The 25030-nt window shown below is 46.6% G+C and overlaps 1 protein-coding gene across 1 annotated transcript in view; it reads left to right on the forward strand.

Moving 5' to 3' along the window:
* Positions 1–17152: 17152 nt before the first annotated feature.
* The window catches only part of fbxo41 (F-box protein 41), a 58682-nt gene continuing 50804 nt past the window's right edge, over positions 17153–25030 (forward strand). Inside the window, exons 1-2 of the mRNA XM_056280928.1 lie at positions 17153–17912; positions 18374–18603. Coding sequence (XP_056136903.1) covers positions 17364–17912; positions 18374–18603 — 779 coding nt within the window. The 5' untranslated portion in view covers positions 17153–17363. The remainder of the gene's footprint in view (positions 17913–18373; positions 18604–25030) is intronic.

Genomic DNA, 25030 nt, shown 5'->3' on the forward strand with positions numbered 1-25030 from the left:
CAGAACTCAGTAGTGGTGACAGTCCAACACAATCGAGCACCGAGTGCTCGATCCAATACACCATATATCCCTCAATTTTCACCACCCATGCCTTACGGGTGTGCAGGCGTTTGGGGAAGCGGTGAAACGTCAAGGATTTATCTCTTTCCCTTCTTTGATAGGAGTTGCAGGATGGTACACAGCAGTACGACATGTTGCTTCCAGCAGTGTTTTCAATGAAGTAAGAGGGGGGCGTGGCGAAGTTCCCACCGCTTGTTTTTTTAAAATCCAAGATGGCCGCGGCGTGAAATGGGCGTATTCACCGCTCATGCGACAGCATCCCCTTAGCCCCGCCCACAACTGCACTTGACATGCGTCACCACATCGCTCGTCAGTTCGACTAGAGCCTCCTTCAAGGGAAGACGTGTTGCGCTGAGCTCTGTTGCGGGTTTTTTCTTCATTGCTAGCTAGCTTAGCTATTTTCTCCATTTTGACAATAGTGCGGGTTTCTCCATCACTATGGCTGGTGTTAACGTCGACGTCGATGTTCTTTTCACCGAGTTTTATAGTTGTTGCCACAGGAAGAAGGACGCTGGCGATTTCCATCCTTTTTGCAGCGACCATCCTAGCATGGCTCATGTTCGAGAGACTGCAGCTAGCCTAGAGGCGCCACCATGCATGGTGTGCGCTTCATGGCCGTTCAGTCGACGGACGAGCTGGGTTTCACACGCCTTTTCCACTCAGGTTGGTGCCGGTGTGATCGAGATCCCTCCCCGGCCGGGCTCGTTGGTTTTTGCTGTGCTACCTGGGAGCCAGGACCACATGTGCCCGCCGGCGGTTCCGCAGGCTGCTACTCAAGATGGCGGATCTTGCTCCTACCAAGTCCCTGAGGAAGGGTCCGAGGAGGAGGCAAAGTTCGACGACTTTTTCCCTATTTTCCTCGAGAGGGCCTTGGCTTCGACGGGGACCACAAGGGTTGCCCCAGTCCATGCCTCGGTGACGCGTGGATCAGGCGTTCTCTGCCTCGGTGGAGGTGCGCAAGACCATAAGCACATTCCGCCCCCCCCCCATCACGGAGTCCATCAAAGCCACATGGCCGGAACCAGAGAAGGTGCGCTCCACTGTTAAAGTGAACACCAAGTGCCACCTGACGGTTGCCGGCTGGTCTCCTGCTTCTATGCCGCCCCCCACTGTGGAGAAATTTATTTTTCCCCGGCTCTACCCTGGTAAGCTACGCGAACCGGAGAGCAAGGAGGCGGCGATGAAGATCAAACATCCCTCGCCAGACATAGCGTCCATGGATGACCACGCGCGCCAACTCTGGTTCAGTGTTCTCCGCTCCGCAGCGGCCATCTCCACAGCTGGTCTGGCAGCTGGTCATCTGGCGCGGGCGGTGGACAGTGAGAGCCAGGGGGATGACGACACCGATGCCTCACGCCTGGACGAGGCTTGGAAGGCTTCTCAGATCATCGGCCCGTTCCTCCGTGATGCCGCGGTGAACCTGGGTGCGGCTCAGTCCTGCTGTGGCGCGAGTTCTGGACGAAGGACTGTCGCTTGGAGGACAGGGTCGTTAAGATGATCCGCAAGCTCCCCATCAACACGGACGGCCTTTTCGGTGTGGATGAGCCAGCACTGGAAAAGATCCGTCGCGACCTGGCCAACGCGGAGCTGCTGGCTAAGACCTTCAGAGAGAAGGGTCTCGCGCAGCCTCCGGCACGCGCTCAAGGCTCTCCGAAGCCCCAGCCGCAGGGGGGGCGAGGTCGAGCCTCGAAGCGCCGCAAGAACTACGGCAAGAGCCAGTCGGCTGGCCCCGCGCCAGCCCCTGGGGCTCACAGTCAGTCCCACCACGCTGGCGGAGGCGGCGCGGGTGGTCCTCAGCCTGACGTGAAGCGCAAGTACGAGCACCAGACCAGGGGTGCCGGCTCGGGAGATCCGCGCCGCCGCTGACGGTGCGCGACAGACCCCCACACCCCCTGTTCGAACATTGCAGGTATTGATGTTATGGCCACTGGTGGCAAGGTTTTACCATGCAAATGAGGGGAACATGCTGATGAATAAAGATTTCAGTTCTGCATTTTATCCTTCGTGTTCCTCGTTTGTAGATTATTCTACGGTGGGTGGTCTGTCATATAATGTTGGTGATGTCGATGCTACTTTTATTCCACACGTACATGGCATAGTGAGTAATGTTGTGTCACATGCCACCGGACTCTGCAAGCAAGTCAGAAGAAACGAAGATGTTCCAGATATGGCAACGGGTTCACTAGCTTCACAGGGTGTAGGCTATGTGAATTATACCGCTGAGATCAGTTCTGTTTCAAACCGTACACAAGGTTATGGGTTGTTGAACTCTGTATCTATGCCTGTCTCGGATAATCATGAGCTGTCAGATGGGAATGAAATTAGTTTATCCCATCAGACAGGCGTCCAGAGTTACGCGCTGGGTTTTCCCATGCGTAAAGCAGGGTTACCGGAGCGCATGACTCTGTCTGTGGCCAGTCGGAGAGGGTGCTGGGCGCGCATGCTGATGCTGATTTTTCCGCGCTCCCACCTTCTGTTGGGCAAAATCCTGCACGTATTCGCTCCCCATATGGGACGCGGTCCGCCGTGGAAGCCTCTCAACACTTCCGTGGAGAGCTCGGAGGTTGGACCGGAATGGCAGCGATACAGCCTATTTCTCGATAGCCAGACACAACGCGTCACGCGCCCTCTGTCTCCCCATTACGCACGCTGGCAGGCGCTGCCGGGTGTACCAGAGTGGATCCTCCGGACGGTCAGGCATGGGCACGAGATTCGGTTCGAGCAGGGTCCTCCCCCTTACACGGGCATACGTCAGACGCTGATCCATTCACCTGCCGAAGCAGAGGTGTCGCGGCAGGAAATATTGGAGATGCTGTCCAAAGACGCGATACAGGTGGTGGATAGAGGCACAGAGGAAATAGGGGTTTATTCGAGATATTTCCTCGTGCCCAAGAAATCGGGGGGCATGCGGCCGATTATAGATCTGAAATGGTTCAATACTTGGGTGCGCAAAGAATCATTCCACATGCTGACGGTCCCCCAGCTCCTAGCCATGATATCGAGCGGAGCCTGGTTCACATCTGTGGACCTCAAGGACGCATATTTCCATGTCCCGATAGTGGGTCACCACTGGAAATATCTCAGGTTCGCGTTTCAGGGAACGTGTTACGAGTACAACGTCCTCCCGTTCGGCTACAGTTTGGCCCCACGGGTCTTTTCGATGTGCGTCAAGGCAGCTCTCACTCCGCTATTCGCCCAGGGTTACGTTATAGCCTACTACTTGGACGATCTGCTTCTGATAGCCCCAGATCACCGGCTGGCTATGGAACGCACGAGTCGCCTGGTCTCGCACCTGTCAGACCGGGTCTCACGGTAAACTGGAAGAAGAGCGCTCCCTGGCCGTCACGCGAAACCACCTATCTGGGATTAGCATTGGACTCGGAGGATGCTGGCTTCCGTCTCGGAGGAGCGGTGGCAGGGGTTAGAGGACCTTCTTGCCAGTTTTGCCCCAGGCCGGTCGGTGACAGTAGGTCAACTGCGTCGGCTCCTGGGCATCATGTCCTCTGCTCACCAGGTGGTGCCTCTGGCTTATTCGAGAGGGCCGGTTCCGCCGGCTGCTACAACGGCACAGGTTAGCGGTCCCGGAGGGGGTGAGCTTGGACCTGGATCACTGGGCAGAGGCCTGCAGATCCAGGGTTGGGGTTCCCCTCGGACCCAGATCGGAGGAGGTGGTTCTATTCACGGACGCATCCCTGGGAGGTTGGGGTGCGATCTGTGGCCACGGCACAATCAGAGGAGTATGGCCCGTGGGTCACAATGCGCACATCAACGCGCTGGAGCTGGGGGCAGTGCTGTTGGCGGTGCGTCATTTCGCTCCTCTCCTACGACATCGACACATTCTGGTCAGGTCGGACAGTACCACTACGGTGGCGTATATCAACAGGCAGGGCGGGACGCGGTCGGCTGCGTGCCGTGCGTTAGCCTACGACCTGTGGAGTTGGGTGCATCAGAACGCGCAGTCCATTCGGGCAGTTCATGTGCCTGGCAGCCAGAACGAGGCAGCGGACATCATGTCGCGCGGCGGGCCCAGCTGGGACAACTGGTCCCTCTATCCTCTTATCGTGGAGATGATCTGGGCGAGGTTCGGAGTGGAGCAGGTGGACTTGTTTGCGTCCAAGAGGAACGCCAAATGCGCACGATGGTATTCGCTCTGCCCGAGCGACAACCCGCCTATGGGGGTGAATGTGCTGGGCATCGAGCCGTGGCCACGCGAGCTGCTCTATGCTTTTCCCCCTCTGGGTCTGATACCGGCGGTGGTGGAACGGATCGGATGCACGGGCGCGTCGGTGATCCTGGTGGCGACCAACAACCCAGGCGCGCCGTGGTTTCCGAACATGGTTTCCATGGTGCGCGCGCCACAGTTCCTCCTCCTGATGTGGCTGGACGCTCTGACGCAGGCAGACGGGATTATCCAACAGGAGCCCCTTCTAGCGGGGTTCCAACTGGCGGCCTGGCTTCTGAGAGGGCCAGGCTGAGAGAGGAGGGCTTTGATGAGGCCACGGTGGCCACTATACAAGCCGCGCGCGCTCCGTGCACATCGGCGCAATACGACTCCAAGTGGAGAGTTTTTGCTAGGTGGTGCGTGGGAGAGGGCGTGGAACCTTGTCTGCATCCTTGGCCCACGTTGCAGGGTTCTTGGAATACAAGAGATGGACTGACAATTTAGCCTACGAAACGATCAAGGGGTACTTGGCAGCGATCTCAGCCTTTATGCCTAGGCTGGGTGGCGACACTGTCTTCTCTCACCCCCGTATGGTGGCGTTCCTCAAGGGGGTGAGGAACAGGCAGGGTGTTCGGAACGACCGCACGGCCACTTGGGATTTATCCCTGGTTCTGTTGGCGTTGTGTTCTGCGCCATTCGAGCCTTTGGAATCGGCTGACGTTAAGTGGCTGTCGGCCAAGGTGGCGCTCCTGCTGGCCCTGGTGTCTTTGGGTAGGGTCAGCGAACTGTGCGCGCTCTCCACGGAGGGCATCGAATTTGCCGCGGACAGTTCAAAGGTGATAGTCTGCCCGAATCCGTCGTTTCGTCCGAAACATGTCACCGCGCGCTACCAGCGGGTGCCATTGGTGTTGTCGGCCTTTTATCCCTCTACCTCTTCGGAGGAGGAGAGGAGGCTCCATCTCCTCTGCCCGGTTCGTGCGCTACGGGTTTACCTGGAGCGCACTGGTCCTTTCAGAAAGACTAAACAGGTCCTTGTCTGCTACGGGGCGTCGGGCAGGAAAGGAGAGGCGCTGTCTAGCCAGAGGCTTTCTCATTGGATTTGCTCCGGGATCTCCCAAGCCTATGTGGGGGCTGGTAGAGAAGTACCCAGGTTTAAAGCGCACTCCACGAGGGGCACAGCCGCTTCAGTGGCTCTCTATGCTGGTGTGGCGATGAAGTTTATTATGTCAACGGTAATGTGGTCTTCGCCACATTCGTTCATTAATCATTACTTAACTGACCAGTCTGCTATGACAGTGACCGGTGCTGTGCTTGGCACAGCGAGGCGCACTGATGTGTAATGCGCTCCAGCCATATGCAAGTGTCTCCCGTCGGGAGCGCGGACGTTTGTACATAGTTCATTTAAAATAAAATGAAAAAAAAGAATATTATATATAGGCTATAGCCTATGTGTATATGTATATGGAAAGTTGGAACGGTTACGTTCCCTTTTCTCTTTTTTCCCGCCCCCTTATGCGAGCCTCCCCTCTACGATATACTAGCCGGCCAAAGGGGGGATTTGAGTACTGGGTGTGAGGTGTTGTTCCCCTTATTGTCCTCAGCGCGGGTGGCAGGCGAGGGGCATTAGTCCGCCGCTACTCCGTAGTTGGGGCAATATGTAAATATAGCACTACGGAGTGGCGATAATAGAACTCCTGGTTCTGTGTAGAGAACCTAGGTTCTATGAGCTACGGAGTAGTGCTATATTTTCCTGCTCGCCTGCTGAGGTCCCTTGAAAGAGGCTTTGGTGGGTCGAACTGACGAGTGATGTGGTGACGCATGTCAAGTGCAGTTGTGGGCGGGGCTTAGGGGATGCTGTCGCATGAGCGGTGAATTTCAGAGCCTAGCGTCGCCAGAGGCGAGGTCAGAGGGTAATTTGTAAATATAGCACTACTCCGTAGCTCATAGAACCTAGGTTCTCTACAGAACCAGGAGTTTTTTTTTCTTCCTTCACTGCCCCTCTGATTGTTGTCCTTATACTGTTCATTGCGTGTATTTTCTGTTTGGCTTTCAAACGCGGCCTGCCCATGTGATGTATGGGCCATTAATTGATTTCTGGGTGGGCTGAAAAAGTTTTCTGAACAGTCTCTTGTTTACTGGCATTTCGCTGTGTTTTGCTGAGGGTGCCTCTCATGAGAGACGAGATGATTGTCGTGTCCATGCTGGTCAGTTGGTTGTTGAAGCATGATGTTGGGGTCACTGAAATCAACCTGTGGTAGTGGTGGGTCCAAGACAGGAAGAATGTGTCTCCTGTTTCTTCTGTACTCTTTCCCTGTTGATTTTATGATGTAAGATCTTGGTTTTTGACAGATGTTCTTTACTGTACCCATCCGGTCAAACCCTTGTGGAGTCTGCAACCTTACTACATGTCCCTGGGCCAATCTGCAGGGTTGCTGCTTCACAGGTGGCCCAGGGGTAGTCAGGATGTCATATTGCACGAGGCTGGTGCAGCCAAGGTTGGTGGGGCCTGTAGAGAAGACATCACTGTAGGCCTGTAGTTGGCTGGCCAGCCTATGGTGGTCACCCTCAGGCAGGCTCACACAGCTCTCGGCATACAGGACCTATTGGGGGGTGGTGGTGGTGGTGGGGGGGTACAGGAGCACAGACAGGATTAACAAGTTCAGGCACTGTTGGGACTTTGAGAAACTGGGGCTCCATCACCCTCAGCACCTTTGCTGGCTGGAGAACCCCAGCCACGGCCCCCTTCTTTAAGCTGACGGAGGTGGCACCAGGGTTGAAGACTGATGGGGATGTTGGTTGGCTGCTATGCCTGCATGTGGGAAAGAACATGACAAAAATCTCAAGAAAGTCCTCGATTGAGCACGTGAGGGCAACTTGAGGTTAAACCCAAAGAAGTGCAGATTCAGACTGAAGGAAGTCAGTTATGCGGGTTACATGTTCACAAGCCAGGGGCTAAAGCCAGACCCATCCAAGACAAAAGCTATCAGTGAAATGTCTGCTCCAGATGTCACAGCTCTACAGCGATTCCTTGAAATGAGAGGGACAAACAGTTGCTACAGTTAACTACGGGCTGAGTTACACGTTCTGTGTATTTTTTCTGCTTGACACCACGTGACTGTTTTTCCTTGGTTTTGTGTTGCAAGCTGTCTACATTTGCTGAGTTTTACATCAGTGTAGCCAGTGTCTTTGTTTGTTGCTTATTCATTTCATGTATCTGACATATTTCAACTGCTTTGGCTAAAGTCAGTTCACTATCACTCAGTAGAAGTTTTCTCATGCTATCATTTATTATGCCACACACAAGTCTGTCTTTTATTAATTCTTCATGCAAGACTCCAAATCTGCAGCTTTTTGCTTTGTTTTTTAAGTCATTGATATAAGCTTCAGTGGTCTCACCTGATCTCTGATTTCTCATATTGAACTTATGCCTTTCCATTGTGACATTTATTTGAGGATTGCATAACTCACAGAATTTCCTCTGGGTCCTCTCTTGATTCAGCGAGGACAATTATGTGGCGATCGTCTCCCTCACCCTCAGTTACAGCTGGCGCATACACAAATGTGTGCTCCTGCTCGATGGCTTCTTATCTGGCCAGGTTCAATAAGATGAAAGCTTGAGTGTGAGCCAGTTTATCTGAGTGCACAACTTCAATAAATATGTCATATTCCTGTTCAAAAACTCTCCAGTTCTCAGCAATATTGTTGTCAAACACCAATGGCTCTGGTTTACGGAATCCCCCTGCCATGATTGTCTCTTTGAGTTTCAGTAATTTTTTTTCACCGTCTATACGATAGCTTCCATGCTAGCCAGCATTAGCCATTAGCCTTCAATTTGAGGAATGTCCTATGCTGATCGGAATGTGTTACCTTTCAATCTTTTGTTTGGTTACCTTAGTACGTTGGCTGTTACATGTCAAACATGTATTGGAACAATTACAATGTTCTACAATAGGTTTGCCTTCACCGTTGTAACTGAAATTGCTACTTACATTGCAAATGTTATGTTAACTTTTATGTTACATTACTTATGTTGCACATTATAAAACCAAAATCACCCTCTTTTCTTAACGGTCTCTTTAACTCTGGCATTGCTTTGCTAGCTCCACCAGCACCTCACTAAGGGGGCAGTTTTTCAGAGAACAAACTATCATAGTGTCTCCTTTTACACTTGATTGATGATTCTTAAAGATGGAATGAGTAAGATTTGTCTGTTGCGGTTTGTAAACACAACATTCAAAGTTGACCCTTCTCCCCGACTTAACGTCATCAGACGTGTGCGCCCCCTGGCCGCAGTTACCTGAACACATCCCAGTGTACAGACCAACTCAGCATTGGCACAGGTGGCACAGTGGCCCAGTGGTTAGCGATGTTGCCTCACAGCAAGAAGGTCCTAGGTTCGAACCTCAGGCTGTCCCAGGTCCTTTCTGTTGGGAGTTTACATGTTCTCCCCATGTTTCTGTGGGTTTCCTCTGGGTGCTCAGGTTTCCTTCCACCATCAAAAAGACATGCATTTTAGGGTTAATACTTCTGTCTGTGTCACTGACCAAGGCAGTGGAAAGAAGAATGGAGTTGGTCCCCAGGTGCTGCAGCTGCCCACTGCTCCTATACAATATGATGGGTTAAATGCAGAAGACAAATTTCATTGTAACCTGTACAGTGACAGAATAAAGTGGCTTTCTTCTTCATTTTTTCTTTCTCTTCATTCCCATCCTCTCCTTCATTGCTCACCAGTGGGTGGAAGGAAACCCCAGATTCACTCTCGTTTTGGAATGAGCTTTGTCCGCTTGGCATTTCACCTTGCTATATTTGCATCTTTTTGGCAGTGTCCATCGTTGTCGTAGTTTCCTCTTGGATGAGAGCTTACGATCTCGGTCTGTCACCAGGTCGCTACATTTTTATCGAGTCCCGCGGCCCAAAGGTTAACACCCACAAACGTCCCATACACAGCAAGAAAATATAGACTGAGGGCAAGGTCTCTGCAGATACAGACTCTGCCACACACGTCTAGTGGGTCATAAGTGATGATTGAGAGGGATTATTTTTGTATGAGTCTATACATTGATTTTTAGGAAAACCCTACTCGTTCTACCTTTGAGAACTGAGATAAAAAAAAGCATTTTGACAAAACCAGGCTAAATAGCATTTAGAGAAGTTTTAGTGTTTGGGATCCATATGAAGTTTCTTTACCTTGTTAATCATTCAAATAGTTAGAGAGAACCTTTGTCATCCTATTAATATTCTGTGGAGGAATGTTTCAAATAGCAAAAAAATTCAGATGCTAGATTTGCTCTGGCTATGTTCTCCTGACACATCAGCTGCAGCTCCCTGATTTTGAATGCTACCAACCTCTCAATTTTGGACAGAACTTATATTTCTTCCAAACACACGGAGATGCTCTCACTGTCTCACCTACATGTTCTCCTGTCCATCTGGTTATTTCCTGTTCTGCCTTTTCCTTCCTGTTCTCTGCCATACAGAGAATGATGCCATTCATCTGCCTCAGCTATTACCTAGCCATAAGGAAGCAGGGACAAATTGAATCCTTTATTGCTCTGTTGTAACCAGGTACTTATGGCTTGATTGTCCAGGAATTATTGTCTCTTAAAAGTATGACAGCTCATATAGCATTGTCAGACAATTGAAATGGCATTAGAAGATCTTTGAAAAATAAGATCTCCATTATTTACGGGGCTACAAAAAGGATATCCTCACACAATAGAGTTGTTCATGAAGAGAAACAAAACAACTAATTAAGGATTATAATTTCATTAACATGTTATGTTAGGCTGGAGATGCCTGGATGGTGCAGGGTAGTTAATAAGCTAGTGTCAACACGGACATGCATGTTTTGTGCCCCAGTGATGCCTCTGTCTTGGCCAGGTGTCACATGGAGCACAATTAGCATTGCTCCTGGTTGGGATAATGCATGCCATTGTTGCGTTTAGTAACTCCTACAAGTGGTGGGGCACCTGTAGTACAGCTGGGGGTGGATTGCATTCCCCACTCATTAGAAACCTGTAGCTGGCAAGTTAAAAGTAGTGGTCATTTGGCTTCACATTTATTGGAGGGTGAACGTGAAACTTTATGCACTCATGAGATGGTGATACCATAGGAGAACATGAGATTTGATCTATCAGACTGGAATGAAAAGGGAAGAAAATTATAGAAAAAGACAATTGTTGATATTATTGAACATTTCCGTTAATACATTTTAACTTGCTCTTTTGTTTTCACCTCCAAATACATTGTTTGGATAATTGGGTTGAATTAGACTTGTTGATACATGTCTGACACTCATGTTTTGATGCCCCAAAAAACACTGTTGTAAAGCTACACTCACCGGCCACTTTATTAGGCACACCTGTCCAACCTTGCCTGGTCTGATGAGTCTCCATTTCTGCTGTGACATTCGGATGGTAGGGTCAGAATTTGGCGTCAACAACATGAAAGCATGGATCCATCCTGCCTTGTATCAACGGTTCAGGCTGGTGGTGGTGGTGTAATGGTGTGGGGGATATTTTCTTGGCACACTTTGGGCCCCTTAGTACCAATTGAGCATCGTGTCAACGCCACAGCCTACCTGAGTATTGTTGCTGACCATGTCCATCCCTTTATGACCACAGTGTTCCCATCTTCTGATGGCTACTTCCAGCAGGATAATGCGCCATGTCATAAAGCCCGAATCATCTCAGACTGGTTTCTTGAACATGACAATGAGTTCACTGTACTCAAATGGCCTCGACAGTCACCAGATCTCAATCCAATAGAGCACCTTTGGGATGTGGTGGACCGGGAGATTCGCATCATGAATGTGCAGCCGACAAATCTGCAGCAACTGCGTGATGCTATCATGTCAATATGGACCAAACTCTCTGAGGAATGTTTCCAGTACCTTGTTGAATCTATGCCACGAAGGATTAAGGCAGTTCTGAAGGCAAAAGGGGGTCCAACCCGGTACTAGCAAGGTGTACCTAATAAAGTGGCCAGTGAGTGTATGTCCAGTGATAGACTAGTATCCAAAATTTCCACAATGAAGCCAGTGAGTAAAATTATATAACCACACAAATGCACAGTGGCAAAATCTATGAAAATCAGACCTAGGTGTTAAAAAATAGAGTCAGAATTATCCTTTTAAGATTTTTTTAATAGACCAAATAATTAAAAAAAGACATGTATTTCACTCCACAATAATTCCTTTTCAGCACTATTTTAATGTAATTTGTAACTAACACAGTGTAATTTGTAATGGTGCCATGTGGCTGCTGAAACCATTATCCTTGTGAAAAGATGCAGACTGTGTGTATCTAAAAAAAGCATTGCAAGGTAGCGGACCTGAAACAAGTGACTGAAGTGCCTCTAACCAGGGTATGATTGAGGTGGGGGTGCAAGGCTTTTCTGATTTTACAGCCTTAATTGAAATTTAAAGTCCTATTTTTTCCCATTAACACCCAATGTACATTACCCCTTTAATCACTATCGCCATCTTAAGTCATATTAAATTCTCTTTCCTCCTTACTCTGTCCTCTTATATTATACTGAGCTATACAAGCTAAGGTTTGCTGTTATACATTAGAGCTTGCCAAGCTATGGAGATTCAGTGGGGCATGGTGATTGTTCAAGCTCAGAGTGACTGAGCTGAGTGAGTGACTGAGCTTGACTGAGATGAAGTTTACTGCCAGTGACAAGGTATTCATTCCCTCTATACTGTGAGAGATAAGACAACTTGATGGGCTGCAGAGGTGTGAAAAATTAGTGTGTGTCTGTGTCACATTCCAACAGAATATTAAAAGAACCGATGCAGCATAACTCTATCAAAAGTCAAAAGAAGGAGGCAGACATAGCTAGACGGCAAGGGTTTCCTCTTGGTTGCACAAATCAATGAACATGTTCAATGTGAGCTAGAGATTTTCCTGATACTGTGAAGCAAAAACTAGTTTCATACAGAATCCTATTCTATTCGGAGACTACGTTTCTCCCAATTAATGTTGTGTCCAGATGAACTGACTCACCTTTCTGTGATTTCCTTCCCCTGGATTATTGAGCATGCATAAAGACATCTATTCAGAGACCTGTCAATTTCTTTCAAAAAAATGGATAATTGATGATGATTATGAGTGGTGATTGGATTATTATTGGTATAGATATGGTATAGATCCCATTGCTGATCTATATTTTTACCTGTTTCAGGGTGCCTCCCTTGGAGTGCAAATAAGATCTGTGGGACATTTGTAAGCAATAGCAGTGATCAGTGATATCTGCACAATATATCTATAAAAGCTAGCTCACCCGTCTAAGACAGCGGGTGTGCTTACAGCTATCACTGGCTCAAACTGATTGAAAAGCGGGTGTGCTTACAGCTATCACTGGCTCAAACTGATTGAAATACAGGTAAGACAGAAATACAGATAACAATGCTAAAACCGTAAATACACTGTACGTTGTCTAAAGAAATCAATAAAACATCAACCAAAACGACTCATCATAATGGATGTGGCAATAGTCCTGGCTGCTGTTGTTTCATGTGGTGTCATCAAACATGTGTTCAAATGTCAACTCATTAGTATCTCAATGCTCAATGTGTGTGTGTGTGTGTGTGTGTGTGTGTGTGTGTGTGTGTGTGTGTGTGTGTGTGTGTGTGTGTGTGTGTGTGTGTGTGTGTGTGTGTGTGTGTGTGTGTGTTTGTAAATGTAGTATCATCCTCCACTTCATACAGAGACTTTTTTTGTTGTTGTTGATTCCCCCCCCTTTTTTCCTCCCCAATTGTATCCAGCCAATTACCCCATTCTTCTGAGCTGTCCTGGTCGCTGCTCCACCCCCTCTACTGAGCCAGGGAGGGCTGCATACTACCACATGTCTCCTCTGATACATGTGGAGTCGCCAGCCACATCTTTTCACCTGACTGAGGAGTTTCGCCAGGGGGACGTAGCGCATGGGAGGATCACGTTATTCCTCCCAGTTCCCCCTCCCCCCTGAACAGGCGCCCCGAACGACCAGAGGAGGCGCTAGTGCAGTGACCAGGACACATACCCACATCCGGCTTCCCACCCGCAGACACGGCCAATTGTGTCTGTAGGGACGCCCGATCAACCGGAGGCAACACAGGGATTTGAACCGGTGATCCCCGTGTTGGTAGGCAACAGACTAGACCGCCACGCCACCCGGACGCCATACAGAGACATTTAAGACTGTTCCCTGAGACATGACAACTCTGTTCCATGGCATGTAACAAGTGGCTACCAAGCTGCCTCATTTCCCCCTTCTTGCCCAGTTGAACCCATCAGTTAGCCATGTGCAACAGATGGCAAAGTCTATAACAGTGTACTGAGTGTGACTGAAATTCTCCTTTAATAAGGTGGTACATTTGCCAGTATGTTCACTACTTCACCATTTTCTAATAACAGTCTGTGGCTTCACTTGGGCCTTGGTGGGTGTTGCCACCCTGTGATTCCTCTGCCTGTGTCTCTGCTAATTATACTCACATCTGTGCTGGCTTTCCACATTAATAGATATTTTAGAAAGCATTGATTAATATGTTCGTCCTCAACCATTAGCCATGGCTTTGCTGTTTGTAGGGCAAATCTAAATAAGAATAAGTTCTTTGAAGGCCAAATGAGAGGGATGTCACATGATGAGAGTACATGAGTAAGATTTCTGTAGAATAGTTCATATTAGAGTCAAAACAGGAATCAGGAACAATTTATTTGTCATTTCATATTATGTACTATGTACACAAAATAAACGAAATTCTGTTTCCCCTAGCCCACAGCAGTACAACACAAAAAACTTATCCAAAAACAACACCACCAAAAACATACAAAAACAGAGAACAAAGCAAAAACAAAACAAAACAGCAAACAACACAGTCCACCCAGTGCAACACAGTCCAAAAAACTCTGCTGTCCAGAGAACGAACGCCAGCCAGGATGACTGCCGGTCTGTGTGGGCTAGCAATTGGCCTAGCCTGCCCCGTCTCCGCGTCCCGTGAGAATGCCCTCAGTGTTTCCCCCTCTAGCGCAGCTCCAGGCTGCGCCGTGGTCCCTGGGCCTGTCAGATGCAGCAGACCAGGTTCCCCCGGCCAATCCAATGCCAGCTCTCCAGCCAGACACCCTCGACACATTTCCCCCGCACTCCATGCAACGACACTAATGCATATGCAGTCAAAACACTGTATAGTCGACACAAGGCGAGGCCGCCACCAGACTGCCTCGGTGATTCCTCTCGGGCAGGCCCGTGGGCTAGCAGTTAGCTTAGCCTGCCCTGCAGCAGACCAAGCTCTCTCAGCCAAACGAAATCGACGATCAAACTTAACATGATGACACAAACTTAGATGCGGACGTAGACGTGGACAAAGACACTGCACAATCGGCACTAGGTGAGGCCGCCGCAAACACGAGTACGCGCCGCCATCTTCCCACACAGGATCCATCTTTTGTTAGCTCTGCAGACCTTTAGGGGCTCATGAACTAACTATTCATGATAACACTGCAGTGTGCAAGCAGTCTAATTATAGTGCGCTTTCTCACGTGTGCAGAGCCGCCTATAGCAGCTACCCCAAAATGATAATAAAATTAAGCCACATAAGTCCCATTCACAACGTTTTCAAAACTAGAACTAATGCATTGACAAGTGGCTTACTTTATATATATCCACACAAAAACTGCATTTCAGGCAAGGACATTAGCATAACATGTCCTCATTTTAGATTTTCACAAGTATCAATGTGGTGAACTGAAAAAATACAAATAAAGATTTAGAGGTGCACACACTCATCCCACCACCTTCTTGTATTCCCACTTAAACAATGTATTTTTAGGACAAATGAAAAATAAGTGAAAGCATCAATTTTGTAATTTCAATTGGCCAGTATTCTAATTGTAATGATGTAAATCTTGTTGGCTTCTACATATTTGGCTGTCTCCATTTTCAACAGACTGTAAAATGGGCAAGAGAATTTAGAAATCACAAACTAGACACTATTAGCATTACCACTGTGTAATCTATGCGCTGCAAATGCCCAGAGGACTCCAGTATTTCCTGGTGTGGTTAATATTCAAGGTCCATCCAGATCCAAAGAGCCATCTAGCCACATTGATCAACTTTCAGAGACAGTAGATTATGCTCTTAAACTCAATGATCTTGTAGATATGCGAGGACAATACCCATCACTGTTGAGTTCACAGTCAAAAAAATTTTTTGAATGAATTTACAAGCTTTTAATTGTAATTGGACTTGTGACTGAGTTTGACCTGAGTGTCTAATGTGAAAGATCTTCCTGTGCAGGATCTTTGAAATGTAAACATGCTTGCTTCATTAGTTTTTAAATTAAGCAGGGAAATTAATCTAATCCGTTTAATCTGGGGCATCACTTGCAGGTTGATTGGCTAATAGACGTATACATTACTCTCTACAGTGGGACAGTTGCGCCCAAGGCATCCAAGACCTGTCTCCCCATCTAAGAGAGAGAAAGTGTAGGAGGTTAGATATGATTATTCCTCACCCTGTGTATGTGTTGAATGTCTGAATTACTTGTTGTTCAGAGATTAATTTGTTGAAGGAAAAACATCATAACTGCTACAGTGAATTTTTTTAGTTTTGTTTAGCGCTTTGTGGGTGTGCTCTGCTTGACTCACTATATCGCTGTCAGTTGCTAACAGCGCACAACGTGAGAAATATCCAGCAGATTCTTAAGCTTGCAAAATGGCATGGGTTTAACTGTGGAGACCGACATAGTAGAGCTGCTGACCAACGTGCTTTGTTTTTGAAAAAGCCCCTGGAATTCACAAGCACTCTCACTAATGGATCCTGCATTTACCTCAAGTGTTGTCATGCTTTTATTAGCTTGTCTTCTCTTCGCTTCTCTTCCTCTTGAGTATTTCAGGGTATGCTAATTTCAGAGCAGTTTGTCAGCAAAGCTTTTATTGTCATGTTTCAAAACAGCATTACTACCGAACAGCTTCAAACATAGGGGACCACAATATCTGTTTATTCAACTGGAGTGTTAATTCAATTCAATTCAATTTATTGTCATTAAAAACAATGCGCAGGCACATGTTAAAAATGAGGGTTGTGGCTTCACCAAACAATGCAAGACGGACACAGACAAACACAGCAAACACAGTATAAGATATACACACATGAAGACCAAAAGCTAAAATAAGTTAAAAAAAGAGCATTAGTACAAAATATTTAAAAATATGTACAGATGGGTGAAAGACATGTGAAATCTGGAATGGCAGGTGAAAGTATGAGCTTTATGGTATTGGAAGTTCACTGTCAATGGTGTGATTTCAGAGAGAGATGTGTGGGCATCTTGGCTGATTGAAGACAAAGCCGTAGCATTATCCTGCATCCTTCACAGCCATCAGATTGCACATGCTGGGAAACCAGCAAGAAGTGCATTGTCATAACCTTTACTATATCTTTGACTATATTTTTTCATCAGTACAGTTAATTCAAAAAGAAAGAGATAAACCATCACCTCTAATAAAGAATTACATTTTGATTTTTAATAAAGTGGTCACTTGACCCTCTTGAGCTGAATTGTCAGATATGTTGCTTGAAAAAGGTTTTGCCTCTCAGCATTTCCCTAAAAGATTGTTTCACAGCTTCTACGTTTTGCTGCATGTTTCATCAGGCACAGTGCTTTTCATGTTTCCTGTGAGCTCATTTATGATTCATACTTGTGTTTATGCTGACAGTAACTTTTTTTTGTATCGTTGCTTATATTTCCATAGTTAGGTTAATCCTCAGTTGTGTAATTCTGCAGTATACCACTATGGCCCCCACCATTTTAATTAACTACTTTAAACCTGCATCCAAACTGTTCTCTGTATTCTCTTAGGACCTCAGGTTGGCGGACCAGAAGAAAAACAGAAGTGAAAGGAACTTTGGACTTTGTGAAACAGTTTGCCAGAGGGAAGGGATGTGCACTAGAGTTTCCACTATGTGTGATAAAGTGACTGAGCTGGGGTCTGCCATTGCCCATGGGATCTCATTGGATCCTGCTAACGTCCCCTAATTGCCCAGCCTCACCTGATTCATCATGAGAGGATCGGTCCGGTGCTTGGCCACTGTCCCCTCATACTGGCACTACTGTTGTGCCGTGTGAGCAGCCCTACTCCTCTACTGCTTGTAACACGGAATGGCCTCTCTGGACCTACCTTACCGCTGTCCTCGCTGCGGTGAGCATAAGCGCTTTCGAAGCCTGTCGTCATTACGTGCCCACCTGGAATACAACCACACCTACGAGACCCTCTACGTCCTCTCCAAATCCAACAGTGTATGTGACGCTGCCGCTTTGCTCCCGTTGGTGGCTGAGGGAGCTCTCCTCGCCCCTACCAACAACAACGACCCCTTGGAGCCACTTCGTCCTTCCTCCTTCAAGGAGCGACGCTTCCCTTGCCGTGAGCTTCCCTGTCCAGAAGACCTGGGTTTGACCCCGGCGAACTCCAACGCCACACCTCGGTACATCCCCAATGTAGAGTTCCCTCTGGGGGAGATTTTCATGAAACGAGCCATGACTTCCACAGACCCAGGTCCCCATGCGAACCCAAGCACAGCTGTCGCAGTGGCAGCTAATGTGGCAGCGAGCGCAGTGGAGGCGGCCTATGAGGAAGGACTTGCCAGGCTTAAAGCACGGGCATTTGAACGACTAGAGCTGGATGAGAGGCTGGAGAAGTTGTCTGAAGAGGTAGTCATAATAATTGTGTTATAGCCAGTGTTAGAGAAATTTCTGTTTTTCAGTTATGAATTTAAATCTTTTGATGCTCTTAATGAAAATGAAAATTCGAATGGATGCACACTGAATTAGAATGATATACCACAGGCTATATGCTTCTCGTGCTCTTTCTTTTTTCTTTCTTTCATAGATTTTCAATTCTATGGACTGTTCTATTATTGCAGAAGAAATCTCTGAGTCAGATCTTAAAGTCAGAAATCGAAGTCAGGTATCTAAGTATGATATCAAAGTTAGATAATCTAAATCAGGTACCTAAGTCTGATATCTAATATATTAAAGTCACTGTCAAAGTCAGATATTTAACCAGGTACAATGATTTTCAGCTGCAAAATTCATGGCCAAAATTTTTACATTTAACAAAGCATCACAAATGTTTTTTTTTCCACCAGTTTCAATGCTTTGTTTATTTCCAGGTGGAGCAGAAAATAGCAGCACGTGTAGGCCGTCTTCAGGCAGAGTTGGAGAGGAAGAGCTCTGAGCTTGAGCGGGCCAAACAGGAGAGTGAGCGGCTGAGCCAGGAGAAGCAGGACCTGGAGGACAAGGCTTCAGAACTTTCTAGGCAGGTGGACGTCTCTGTGGAGATGCTGGCTAACCTCAAGCAGGATCTGGTGAACAAGGAAGAGGAACTCAGCCACAAACAACAGTGAGCTCCCTTTTTTCTATAATATTTGTTCTGTTTTATTTGAGGTATTTCAATTCATTTAGAATGAGAAAAAAAAACATAAAAAATAAATAACAGTAAGCATCCTCCCTCTTATCCACCGACCAAACCTCACCTAACCCCATCTACATGGCGGTCAAAACCATATAGAAAGGAAAGAAAATGTAACACAAAGTAGCTCTCGGTACTTATCAGAAGTAGTTCAATGCAAAGCATTGACTATACATCTGGTATACATAAAGGTATCCCTTCTATATATCCCCTGTCACACTTTTACGGTTGCTAAATAAAATGCTCTGATCCCTCCTTATGCTCATTCACATACAGTTGCGCACAATCTAATTGATGACTTCTTCGTATCCAACATCAATCTTCTGTGAAGTCTGCAAAACATTGTGTCCCATTTTGAACATTTTGTACCAACACCCAAGCATATACAATGTTTCCCGGACTACAAGTCGCTGTTTTTTACTCATCTGGCTGTTCCTGCAACCTCATTCATTCATTCATTATCCAAGCCGCTTATCCGGATTCGGGTCACGGGATGCTGGAGCCTATCCCAGCAGTCATTGGGCGGCAGGTGGGGAGACACCCTGGACAGGCCGCCATTCCTTCACAGGTTCTCCCTGTGTCTGCGTGGGTTTCCTCTGGGTGCTCTAGTGTTCTCCCACAGTCCAAAGACATGTAGGTCAGGTGAATCGGCCATACTAAATTGTCCCTAGGTGTGGTCCTGCGACTTATACTATGTAATTTTGTCAGATGAATACACTGCATTTCAACAAAGGCCACTAGATGGAACTGTTTAATGTTGTGACTCAAATGCTGCACCACCCATCATCATCATCGGCGGTCGCTCGGGGTCGAGTATGACAATCCTCCCTCTGGATCCTCAGGTGGTTGTAAAGGCTGATCGTGGAGCTGCATAATGGGAGGACACATGCGCTTGACAGCTTTTTATGTGGAGTGGCTGATGCACCTGCAGCCACCTCACGGTCCTTGGCAGGGAGTGGCCAGAGTCCAATGGCATGGAGAAACAAGACAATTGGGGACCACCCTCTGTTGCAGCCTTCATCTGCCTTCATTGCCATTGTGATCTGGAGACATCTTCCACCAGTTCTGCCATTGAGGTCTTTGTTGGATCACACTTCGTCTGGAACCTCCCCCTTGACCTATCTGCCTTGAGTGACCCTACCAGGAGCCATGCTGCGGACAGCATAGCTCTTCGGATCATTGATATGCGCAAGCTTCTCCGTCATGGCAATCCAGGAGAAGTGCACCACCCATAGACATTGAATGAGAGTAGAATGGACACTGAACTGTTTGCTGTGGTCAGTTGAGTAGCTCAAAAGAAAATTACGATGGTTATTACTTGTTATGGTGCCAGCATGTCAATGGGGCCATAATCGTACTACTCAACTGCTTATTTGGTTGTTACTGCAAAACTTCACCATTGTGAGTCTGCGACCAAAAAACAACAACCCTCCTCGACTTGCTGCAAGTCGGTCTATACAGAAGTTAGCCCGCTACAACAGTCACAGTTCTTTGTAATGGCAACAGTTCAAATAAAAATGGCTGCTGCTCTGATCGTCCTGTTATGTTGATTTGAATGGGATTGTCTGTTCTACTCTCAATTTCTATGATACTACCATATAAATGTGACTTATATGCCGATTTACATGTTTTTTTTTCCTCACAACAATGAGTTTTTTGCTGAGTGTGACTTATACTGCGGTGAGACTTGTAGTCTGGGAAATACGGTACACATGGAAACAACGCAGCAATGGATTACTCCACACATTTCAATCACACTAGAAAGTGTAAATTCAAAATGTCCGATCCTGTGAGGAGCTGAATAATCGCACACCAATAAACAAAAGAGGATTCCATATATTTAGGTAACTGGTGGCTTTCCCAGTTATTATACATCCAGTTTTCTCCATATATAAAACACTACTGAGTTGGATAGTCAGTGTAGATAACCTTGAAGCGTTATGTTTGTACTGACATGCATTCCATACTTAGAGTCGTCACGTGATCATACAGCCTAGTGGTGGCATTATACACACAGTTACATGCCTGTGCGCTGTACGTGAGTTCCCCTGCAATGATTATTAAATGTTAAGCCTAGACGCTAACACTGCCTCCATACGAGTCATTCTACATGGTGTCAGAAGTGAAACCTGATACTTTCCCAACTCGAAAGGTACATAGTTAGATCCGACGCCTTGTCCGGCAAAGTGAGTTTAGTTAGAAGTGCTGGCTAACTAACGTAGCCATTCCCTCTGCACGCAAGGAACTCCACAAAGACGAAAGAAGAAAAAGCTCGCTAGAAGGGTGACAATGGCAGACGGATTTTGGCGACTGGACCCTCTTACCTTCGATGGTAATGTAGCAGCGAATTGGCACATATTGGCACATATTCGAGCAAGCATACTGTAGCGAATTCAGGGGGCAGTCGAGGAACTGCCACAGCCGGGACGTGAACCCGTGGTTCCCACACCGCAAGCGACAACATTAACCAGTCGACTAAAGGGTCCGACCCGTTAGTCAAGGACCAACGTGTCTACTTATGCATGCACGTTACACTACCCCCCCTCCTTTGGGAAGTGCGTCAGCATATCAGCTCCCTCACGCCTCTGGGCGCACGCGCTTCCGATGGCCTTACAGTCCCACCATCCCACTTCGGACACCAATGCAGCGAATTCAGGGGGCAGTCTGGGAGACCTTCGCCACAGCCGGGACGCGAACCCATGTCTCCCACTCCGCAAGCGACAACGTTAACCAGTCGACTGAAGGGTCCGACCCGTTAGTCAAGGACCAACGTGCCTACTTATCCATGCCTCCATGCGAGTCATTCTACAGTCAGGTTTTAAAATAGGTTGCAGTTAATTTGGAATCATTGGAGTTGTGAAAGGACTAAGAGATTCTCACTTGTATGACCATCCCAGAAAGCAGTTGCAGGGTCTGGTGTGTGATCGGCACAATATACATCAGTAACACTGAAAAAATTCTGAGAAACTTTTAGAAATATCCAAGGTAACCCTCAAAACACTGTTGTTGTTTTTTTAATGCAACTTTGATCCCAGTTTTATAGAGTCAGAACTATTACCATAACGCCTTTTAATTTGAATTTTACCAGCATTAATACAGTGTTACTGGTGGAGCTGATGGCTAGATTTAACTGTAGATTAGAGAAAGCATGTTGTTGCTTGATCCTCTGTAAACAAAGCAAAATGTTCCAGGCAAACAGAATGGCCCACTGGAGAAATTGGGAACTAGTGAAAGGATTGAGAAGGCACTATCAGAGGGCTGAGCACAAAAATCTTTCAGTTCATCTGTAAAGATGAACTACACATATACTATATCAAGAAGATGAGACTCAATCAGTAATGCTTCTCTAGGATCAATGATAATAAGTCACAAACCTTTCAGTGCATGATTGATAATCATTTCAACCCCTCCCCCCACAATAGTTTCCTAATGAGTTTTTCAGCAATGTTTAATGTGAAATATTTGTGGCATTTTTCTATCAAAAATCATACACATTAAAGCCAAGTCAACAAGAATGCCCCAATTCATTTCGATATAAAACCTCCACCAGCGTCTATCCTTGAGTCGATGTGCATCTATTTGATGAACTGTGAGTTCTCAGGACACTGTTCTGTTCTTATGCATCAACGCTGCTTCACTCATGTTTTGTATAAGAAAAAAAGGTGTTTGCTGGTTTTGCAGAGCATTAGTAAACACACTGCATTTTGTATTTGATCAGTGTCCAGTATGCGTTACACTCAGCACTTGAATCGAGACATATGACATATTTCGCTGTTTCTGTGTTGTTGCGTGCTGGCCTTTAGGGAGAATATTGCTGTTTCTGGATCAGCTAAGACAAGATCTCCCCCCTACCATGTATCCCCCAGTGTGATATTACAGGTTTTATCATTGTTAACCCAAGTTGACAAGGTTGTCAAGTCCTCCTCATGTCCCCTTGACATATTCCCTTCTAACTTCTTTAAATGTGTCATTTGCTGCTGTCGTTAGCTGCCTATCTGTCAATATTTAACTTCCTACAACACGTAGAACAGTTTTTAATCTGGTTTTCGTAACAGCCACAGCACAGAAACTTTTGTTAAGGTAGGAAATAATATTAGAATTAAAACAGATGCAAACCATCTTTTTATCCTAGTCCTGTTGAATCAGAATGCATGATTGATCACTGCATCTTAATGAAGAGGCTTGATTACTGGGTTGGCCTTTTAGGCAGTGTTTAATTTGTTTAGGTCCTACCTTCTAGATAGTAAGGCCTTTGTTTCACTTGGTAACCATAGACCTTAACACAGATACTGCCATATTTAGTTATTTCACATTGCATCATGGAGGGCAGCTGTGCATTGTGGGATAGCCTGGGGAGAAACAATCTGGTGCAAGGTGCACAAATATGTTATATATCATTTTATCACTAGGAATTTGAGCATATTTGCCATGCCATGTGTTGTGATGATCGTTTTGTGGTTGTAGGCTGTCATAATGTCCAGCGATATCCTAACAGGTGAATGAGATGCATACAAACCCTCTGCATGATAAACTTGGTAGGAGCTCAGAGTAGTAACATATACATTAACATGTTCATCAACAGAAAGCTGAGCAAGTTCAGGCAGGGATGACAGGCTATCTTCCCATCCATAATGTAGCTAACAGCCACCATTAAGTTGCACCTTCTGAGCTCTTGCCTCCTCCAGAGAATCACAATGTACCTTTCCACTTATACTTGGCTGTAAATGTAATCTCACAGCCAACTTACTGACTTTAGTTACTTATCGGCATTTGAATGGACTTCTCGCAAATCAGAAAATTTCCATGCATTGAAGTCATCTGCGTCATTCAACTTAGCCATGTTGCTTGCTTGTTTATCTCCAAGCTACCTCACAATGCGCAGTGCTCTCCCATGGTGCAATGCAAAATCAACAAATGTGGCAGTATCTGTGAAATGGATTATAGCGCAAACTAGAAGAGTTCACTCAGTAGAGTGCAGATCTCAGCCAGGCGTATATTCCCTTCTCCGGTGCTTAGACTTGGTGACAAAGCACCTACCGGGAGAAGGAACAATACGGAGGCAATATCTGCATAGCTCTCCTTCTCTGGTGCTTGGACTCAAACGGAAAACCAGCTGAGAAGTTAACAATCAATTGCAGTGTAAAACCGGTTTTTCACAGGTTTTGAATCACCACAACCACGAGAGGGCCTTGATCATACAGTTAAAACTGCACAAAATGTATTAGGCTGACAGGTGCAGTAGTATGCAAGATTAGCAGCGGACAGATACATGCACACATGGACAGACAAACCAGTGTTTTTCCTGCCATTATAAAACTTTATATATTGTAAGTATATATTATAATTATAATTGTAATTATAATATGTATTATAAGAATTTAGTGCAGTGCCCAAGTTGATTGAATGGGAAATATGAAGAAAGAAAAAAAGGTTTTAATATGCAGTGCTCAAGGTAAAAATATCCACTTAATAAAAGTGTTTTGCTTGCCTGTCAGTCTGTGGATGCGCAGCGTCCTAGGCGGACCTTTGCATGAATGTGACCAAGTCTAATATGAACTTGCACGTTCCAAAAAGCAAAGGTTTGCTTTGCAACCATTTTGGTCTAACCCTAAGCCGGCCTTTATTTTCATAATATAATAATGCTGGGTAAACCGCTTACGATCACACATGCGCGAGTCACATCTATCATTGACTCAGATTGGGCAGCGACAAGAACAGGCAAGACGTAACTGTTTCGGCTGCAACCTAGAGGAAGTTGTTCCTTTATAACGTTCACATTTTTTTGGATTATCAGAATTATTTTAATAACTTTTGATTATGTAACTGCCCAGTCTGAGTCAGCTGTAGATGTGAGCCGTGGATGTGCACACATGCGCAAGGTTGACTCAGATTGGGCAACAAAAGAGAGCAGCGTTGATCAATCAAGCTGGAGAGTGAATGCAGAGTGGGAGCAGCGATAGCAAGAAGAAACATTTTTCGAAGGTTTTGAATCACCGCAACCATGAGAGGTTCTTCATCATACAGTCATAACTATCCATCCATCCATTATCTGAACCGCTCATCCTGCTCTCAGGGTCACGAGGATGCTGGAGCCTATTCTAGCAGTCATTGGGCGGCAGGCGGGGAGACACCCTGGACAGGCCGCCAGGCCATCACAGGCCGACACACACGCACAAGCCGATTCATACCTAGGGACAATTTAGTATGGCCAATTTACCTGACTTACATGTCTTTGGACTGTGGGAGGAAATCGGAGCCCCTGGAGGAAACCCACGCAGACACAGGGAGAACATGCAAACTCCACACACAGAATGACCCGGGATGACCCACCAAGGTTGGATTACCCTGGGGCTCAACC

The sequence above is a fragment of the Lampris incognitus genome, chromosome 5 (assembly GCF_029633865.1).
Source record: "Lampris incognitus isolate fLamInc1 chromosome 5, fLamInc1.hap2, whole genome shotgun sequence".
NCBI lineage: Eukaryota > Metazoa > Chordata > Actinopteri > Lampriformes > Lampridae > Lampris > Lampris incognitus.